General features: G+C 46.6%; 1 protein-coding gene across 1 annotated transcript; it reads left to right on the forward strand.

The window, feature by feature from the left end:
- Positions 1–711: 711 nt before the first annotated feature.
- C2H3orf70 (chromosome 2 C3orf70 homolog) lies at positions 712–6,956 on the forward strand. Its single transcript, XM_078615523.1, has 2 exons — positions 712–1,315; positions 5,887–6,956. Exons 1-2 carry the CDS (start codon positions 1,129–1,131, stop codon positions 6,588–6,590), a joined length of 891 nt encoding a protein of 296 aa, XP_078471649.1. The 5' UTR covers positions 712–1,128; the 3' UTR covers positions 6,591–6,956.
- The last annotated feature ends 875 nt before the right edge of the window (positions 6,957–7,831 follow it).

Raw genomic sequence — 7,831 nt, forward strand, 5'->3', positions numbered from 1 at the left:
ACAATACAAAAACACGAATATCAGAGTCGGCGTCTGTGGCGGCGGCTATAACCGGACCCTCCTCCCCGCGCCACCCCCAATATCCCCGTGCGTGCGTCTCACGGGACGATCGAGTCAGTCAGTGGCGGGGGTTGGGTTGGCGGGGTGGCGCAGGGAGGGGAGACGGGGTGGGTGGTGGGCAGCGGTCGCAATCGCCACGGACCGCAGCTGCTTGCCGCTTCGCCTGCCGGTCGCGCGCACAGGAGGGGCCGGTGGTCTCCGTGCCGTGCTTTACGCATGAACGTGCAATCGTTGTTAACGCGTTACGGACGACTCGATGTTGGACGTGGAAGGTGACACGCATCGCGACTTGTTGGGGGGGGGGGAGATACCGGCACGAGCCGACCGTGATTTTGAACTGTGGTCCCCAGGAGCGTAGCGATATTACTAACGGGGACGAAATAGCGCAAGACACAACTGCAGCAACGTGGCTTTCTTCGTGTTAATTGGCGCGCGAGTTAATTTGGGCGCGCGCCGAGGAGGCGCCACGTCCTTTTAAAGTGCATCAATCGCGACGCGCAGGAGGTCCTCCTCGTCATCCTCATCCCTCCTGCCGGTGCCACTGCTCCTCCTCCTCCACGTGTCTCGCCACACTCGCGTGTCGTCGTCAAGCAATAGCTGGCGGTGTTTATCGCCCCCCCACCTTCCCTCTCTCTCTCGCTCTCTCTCGCATCAGCCCCAATCGGCGTTCACATCAATTAACTTTCACGCGAGCCGCTGCAAATCGGCGAGCGCACGGGCGAGGGAGTGAAAATGAATAAATAAACAGACGGAGATGCCGCCGGCGCCGGTGGTGGTGGGGCGAGGGAACAAGTCACACAGACGACTCCTGTCGCAACACCGCTGAGTGCTCGCACTCGGCAGCGCGTGGTGGTGGTGGTGGAGGAGCGACTTGGACATCCCTGGACATCGAGCTTTTACAGCCCATTCGGCGGATTCCTCCAGTATACATACATATTCTTATTTCTCAAAGAGGAGGACACACACACCTATGCACACACACCCACCCCCATCCTCCTCTTCCACCACACCCCCCGCTTCTCCCTCCAGTCCCGGGGCTTGGGAGAGAGTCGTTCACGAGGGTTGGGGATGACGGCCTTTGGACACGGCGGGGTCCCTCGGCCGGACAAGGTGGACCAGGCGCAAGCGCTCGCCCGCAGCTGCGCGGGGGGTCCCGGCTTCCAGCAGTGCGACCGGGGCTACGCCACGTGCGCCATCCACACGCACGGCAAGTGCTGCAAGCTGCACTGGAGCTGCCACATGGGGTGGTGCCACTGTGAGTCTCACGCGCGCACCCGGGGTGCCACACACACACACGCGCACTGCACTACACGATCGACGCGCACTTCACTGCACACACCCACACACACTACACACACACTACACACACGCTACATACACACACCGCACCGTGCGTACACAATGCACGCGCGCTACTTGTATTTATGTGATGAATTTTTGTTCGCACCGTACGTAGCTAACCGCACCACGTCCAGTCTCCACGCGTGCACGACACACACTGCACGATACACGCCCGGTACCGTACACCGTGCCGACACTACCCACACGCGCACTGCATGTCACACTCAAACGCACACCATATTAGCACGGTTGCCTATGTACCGTGCGAAAGAAGTTCAACATACACATAAAGGGTTTCCCAAACTTCAGTCCTCGCGAGCCACCACGCTACAGCGTCCCGCGTTCGCCAAATTTCTCTCCATTCAAATGCAAATTTACTCGTTCCACGCTGCACGCGCCCGATAATTGTTAAACACGTGCCTTACGTCACGAGCAAAGCAATTAACGCCGCGTTAATAGAGCCGATTTCAATGGATCTTGAGAGACAGTGTGGGAGTGTACACTTGTTCCACGTGCGTATGCACACACGTGGAACACGTCACACCGATAAGATTAATAGCTAAGTGTGTCACGTGAGACCTGTTTGACAACCATAGGGCGCGTGTAGCGTGTATTTTGAATGTGGGGGGGGAAGTAAATTGGTGAACTCGGAAAGACAGCGTGGTGGGTGGCGGGGCCCTGGATTGGAGTTTGTCAAACCCAGCACGACACACACCACACACGCGCGACATTTCCCACCCGGCATACAGTTTACACTCACTACACACTCACACTACAAGCCGTGCATACACACTATACACCTCTTCACGTACATCTAATTTTAGAAATGTGTGGCAAGCAGCGGATGCGCGAATGACTTTGTTTTTTTTGGTTTTGCACTCCACTTGAAAAAGAGTTGTCGAGTTAAGGAATGTGTGAAGAATCCAAAGCGTGACCCCGTTGGAAAGAGTCGAGATTCATTGAGACTCCCGGGGAGGGGAGCAGAAATCTTGACTATCGGCATCGCGATATCAGTTTTGCTTCGGGTTATTTAGTTGTGGAGCACCGCTGATAGTATGCAGCACCATACCAACACAATCCCTCAAATGAACGACTAAAACAGCAATCGGGGGGTTGTCGAGACCGAGCGATGGAGTGGAAGCTACAGGAGGGTGAACCACGCTTCCGCGGAGGATAACGGACGCGTAGGTGGAGTGATGAAATCCGCTGACGTGCGAGTGGGAGATGGATTGCTACTTCCCAGAACCGCAACGGGCAGCTTGGGGAGGCTTTCATCCAGAAGTGGGTTTACAAAGGGCTGTAAATTCACTCTTAATTATTTCTATTACTGCTAAATCAGCGACTTTTCTACATTCATTGAACAGAGAGTATAGTCGGCTAATTGCCAATAGGCTCGTGGTGTTTTCCCATATTTTATAGGTGAAATAATCACAAGGAAAGTGGTGAGCAATAAAAGGGTTGCAGGTTGTTCGAGAATTCACCAATTACCTTTATCGCTCCATGTTCATGAAATTATTAAATTCATGTATTTGTCAGTCATTGCCAAACACCCATTTATAAAGAAGAATGTATGTACAGTTGGAAAATGTTCAAATTTATATTCTAAGGGAATGTTCGTTTCTAAGATGTAAATTGTCTTGCAAAACACCTTAATGCACACTTACTAAGTCACACCATACTGTTGATTTATTTCACTTGTATCATGTTTATTATGGGTCTGTCCTGCTGGTATCATCAATGTCACAATGACCCCACACGTCTTAAAGCATCTGGTTTATCAGTGCTATCCTGCCTTCGTAAGTGTTGAGATTTTCCTGAGTTACAATTTGCATTATTTTTATTGAATGGTGTTCGTATCGGTTTTTTTTTAGTCCCTAGCTTAGAATGAAAACTGCATACCTCCTCGTTCATGTCTAGCAGAGACCTTGGGTTGACTCCTCAGCAAAATTTGTTTCTAACGACGGCAATGGTTTTTTTTTACCTGCCAGAGAGATGATTGACTGATTTGACGTGGACCAGAATTTCATATGAGCAAATGTAAATTGTGAGTCTGTTGCTAACGTAATAAGTTAAAACTGGAATGTGATAAGGTGTGCTACAAATATTTATTGGTGGCTTGGAGCTGGTTGTTGAAGATCCCACATTCTCACAGAAAAAGCTACTTTCGTCTTATCCATAAATCAACCCTCGTTGACTTTCCACAAATTTGAACGTGCTTTTTTTTTATCAACCCTGAATGGATGAATGGCTGAGTAAAAAGAAGGCACCTGTCGAATTGTTCATCAAGTACTCTACTAACGCAAAGTGCAATCCTATCCTGGTCCACTCGTTGATGGAATATTTGGACATTCAAGATACATTCTTGGTGGGATAAAACAATGTCCATGTCACTGGCAGAAGATGGCTTCCTATTGCACAATTTGTCTGGTGAGGTTTTTTTTTTAACAATCGCAAAGAAGCAGAAGAGATGGCGGGCTTTATGTTTCCTCTGAACAGTGCACAGCTTTTGATAACTGACATAGAATGGAAACGGCATGAAAGTGGTGCGTTTCAAGTTGCAGCTCGCAAAGCTTGTACCAGAAAGTCACGCACACTACGGGAAATGCAGTGTCGGTGGATTTGTCCTCTTCAGATTTGGATGGCTACAATAACACACTGTACGCATTGCATTTACGAAGTTACAGCACGATGTATGGCTTTTTAAATATATTTCATGTTTTCACATTTGTGGATAGCACATTAAATTATTATATCGGTCATATAATACATTTGCTTAATGTGGCCTGCGCTAATTATTTTAAAATTGTCGAGCCAAACCATTTGCAAGTGGCCTTATATTGTAAATAAAATGTAAAGGTGATGCTTAATTTAAAAACTTGAATGCTTGAAGGTTCAGGATATTGGTTATAAGTTATTTTCCATTGGTTATCGCAAATCATATTTCAAAAAATCAATAGTCGTTGTGTATGCCTGCTTATCTTTCAATTTGCATATCCTTTAAATAACTAGTTTACATGTTAATTTGTTATGATTGTGAAGCACTGGTTAATATTTATAAGTAGGCTTTCTTGACCAGTATTATGATTCGTAATTCGTTTGTTTTGGGTTAGATCGTGAAGATAGAATTCCAATCTTTAGCTATAACCCTCTCCCGCCCCACAGAACCAATCAATTAAGTTGATTTTATTTGTGAAATACTGGATGAGCAGCAATGTCACAATACCATTCCATGTTTTGTTGGAATGCTTGAACCACACAGCTGAATTTAAACTAATCAAGGATTGTTCTTTTTTATTTTTCTCGGTGTAATCTCTGTACGGCAGCGAATCGCAACTGTTCCGTCAAACAGGCTGCATTTTAAATATAATCAAAACTGTCATTATTATCAGCCGTTCACCCACTGATTTAAAGTAATTACATTTTTTTATATTTTTCCTAGATTTTTCTGTTTGCAGTTAGTCACTTTAAGATGTTTTCTTGTTCATGTTTTTGTTTTCTGTTTGTTGCGGTTGCACCCGATTCAATAGCCGAATGGCTCACAGGGCTATACCAAATAAATGAAACTGAAACTGAAAGATAATGCTTGCAATGACGTACATACTTATTAATTGAGCAGCACACTTGGACTATGCGGTATCAATTAATAAAAAGGCGAATGAGGTTAATATTTAGTGGGACGTAAATTGTTGAATGCTTGAGTCATTTAATGAACAACAAAATACCGAACACACCCTTTATCATATAGGCCTCTGCAGTTACCTGAAGTGATTGTGACTGTATTGTTTGTTGTGACAATCTGACCCGCCACTACTTGACATGTATGGAAAAGAGCTTTAGAGCTCATCGGATTCCTTCAGTATAAAATAAATATTCTCATGTATGAACGCGTCAGTCAATCCACTTTGCACCCTAATGGTATGGAACAACTCGTGCAATCTTATTTCACTATTGTCCGTGGCTATTATTTTTTGACAAAAAGAAAAATATTCCCCATCCAACTTGCATACAGAGTGTGCACAGTTGCATATAGCATTCTCTGGATGCGTTCACGTGCTCCGCTGAATGACATTTTGCCAAGCGGAATTCCGCTTAAATCCTGCGAAAGAGAAACCAATTCTGCGTCAAACATTGCATTCACTATCGTCGCCTTCGTCGTGCTAACGATGTGAGGCAATCAACGAGCAGTTTGTTCTCTTTAAATGTGTAGGTATGCTTCCTGCCACTGGTATTAAAGACAATAAAGCAGTGACACAACATCTGCAGAAACACACCGACTTCGCCGACAACGAACAATATTCCGGAGAAAACAGGAGCGGCATCTGATAGCGGACAAAACACCACGGCCTTCCGTGACCAAATGGCCCTGGAGCACTTTACATTTGCAGGTCATTAATCCTCGTATCGATTCTGTAGCACCAACCCCATTATCCCGCCACCCCCCCACACACACATGTGTCACGGTCCCCTCTTGCGCGTGACCTGCAGGCAAGTACGTGTACCAGCGCATGACTCCCGTGGAGCAGCTACCCAGCACCGTGGTGCCGGGTGGCATCACGCCTGGACGAATCCCCGCGTGCTCGCTGCTGATCTCTCCTTCGAGATCCCCTTGCGGTGCTCGGGCCACGATGGAGAGTGGTGGTGGTGTCGACGCTTCTAGAGCAGCGGCCGGTGGTGCTGCTGCTGCTGCTGGCACCAAGCAGGCGATTTTAAGTGAGGGCTTCAAGATCAGGCGCGTGAACGGTACGCTGTGCTATGTGCAGCACCTGCTGCTCTCCCCACGTTGCACCAGTGCCTATATGGTGTTGGATGGTGGCTTTGCGGACAGTACTCCTATCTGTGGTAGAGGCTGGCGTCAGCAGCAGCAGCAGCCCCTTGCATCGCTGATCGTCAGCCCTTGTTCGTCTCCGTGCTCTGGTAGCGGTAGTGCGGGCGAGTCGGCTGACTCTGGAATGCCAGCGTCTCCGGACTCTGCCGAGGAAAAACGCAGCGACGCTGAGGAGGAGACCGAGGGAGAAGGAGATGAAGATGATGGTGGTGGTGGTGGCGGCGATGCAAATGATGATGATGATACCTGCAGTCTGCAGACTCGAGCAAGTGGTGTGGGACTTGGTGGTGAAATGCCACAATTGCGAGCCAATAGGCTGAGAGGCATATCAGAGGTTGTTGATGTGATTGAAACGACTGTGTAGCTTTTAATGTATGCACAAGACGAATGCGTGATCTGCGCATTTCATAACTCATTTAATTGGCACGCTTTAAAGAAAAAAGTCGGCTCGGCCATCAGTAACACTTTGTTGTTATCAACCAGTGTGTAAGTTTGAAAATTGTGCAAACACGTAAAAATATTGTAACCACACATAGATCCGTTGAAACATTTATAATAGGTATTTATTTGTTGCCTTCTGTGGCCATGTTAAACTACATGCACACTGTATAGCTGTCAAACAATAAACGCAACATCTGAAATCGTTCATTTGATTTGTTGACGTGGCAGTGCTCATGCTTCTGTATTCTTAATCAAATTGCCTTCCTAAATTAAACGGTATAAGACATAATGACTCTTAATTGCTTATCAAGATGCGATATGTCAGGATATTGAAAACAGTGTCCATATGCACGCTCCAGTCGCCAATGCGTGGCCAGTGTTTTCTATAATTGGTCTATTGCAACAAGAGTAACAAAGAGAAAATCGGGTTAGGAGTGAGTCACATTGCAGCCTGAAATGGGGGATGTATAACGCACATTAGTTGGAGTGTTCTATGTCATGGCTTTTGTGTTCAAATATTGATGTAAATGATTGCCGGTCATTGGTAGCGGCATGGGAATCGTGGTCATAATGCTGCTTTGAGCCAAAAAAAGTGTAGGGCTCAGCCATGCAGTCTCATTAAACCCCATGCGTCTACTATGGCTTTCCTTTTACGCGAGGGAAATAAGGTTCTGGGCAAAATGCTGTTTCTATTTACCCAGCCCAAAATATGTACGAATGAGCACAGATCTTTACATCCAAAACATAACTTTCACTACTATTTTTCCAGAAGGATGAAAAAGATTAAGGACAAGTAAAGCCTGAGTCTAGTCAAGCATGGTTATCGTTTCCGTTTTGTGAAGAAGCATTCATTAAATTACTTATATCATGGTATGCGTGTACATGAGGCAGTGTAAATGTACAAACTCGTGAATAATCTACATGTAATGTGTTCACAAGCAAAGGCGTTAAAAGACAAATGTGTGATTTATTGCTCAAGCCACTTACTGGTGGAAGGGCCTCCACTGGGAGACATCCACTCTAGAGGGTATTTTGTCTGACTCTCCCACGCTGACCCAGATGTGTCCAGAAAGGCTCGGTTTATCCACGGATTTTTTTTACATTTGTACTTATTGTCATTCTTCTTCTTTCGTTTTGCTGATTGTAGATTCAGAGCACCGTACA

This window comes from Lampetra planeri, chromosome 2, assembly GCF_965212315.1.
Source record: "Lampetra planeri chromosome 2, kcLamPlan1.2.h2, whole genome shotgun sequence".
In the NCBI taxonomy this organism is placed as follows: domain Eukaryota; kingdom Metazoa; phylum Chordata; class Hyperoartia; order Petromyzontiformes; family Petromyzontidae; genus Lampetra; species Lampetra planeri.

Excerpts from the sequence above, each read along its gene's own strand:
- C2H3orf70 (XM_078615523.1), top strand. The coding sequence starts at position 1,129 with ATGACGGCCTTTGGACACGGCGGGGTCCCTCGGCCGGACAAGGTGGAC. Across the intron at positions 1,316-5,886 it reads CCACATGGGGTGGTGCCACT|GCAAGTACGTGTACCAGCGC; the intron begins GTGAGTCTCACG and ends CGTGACCTGCAG.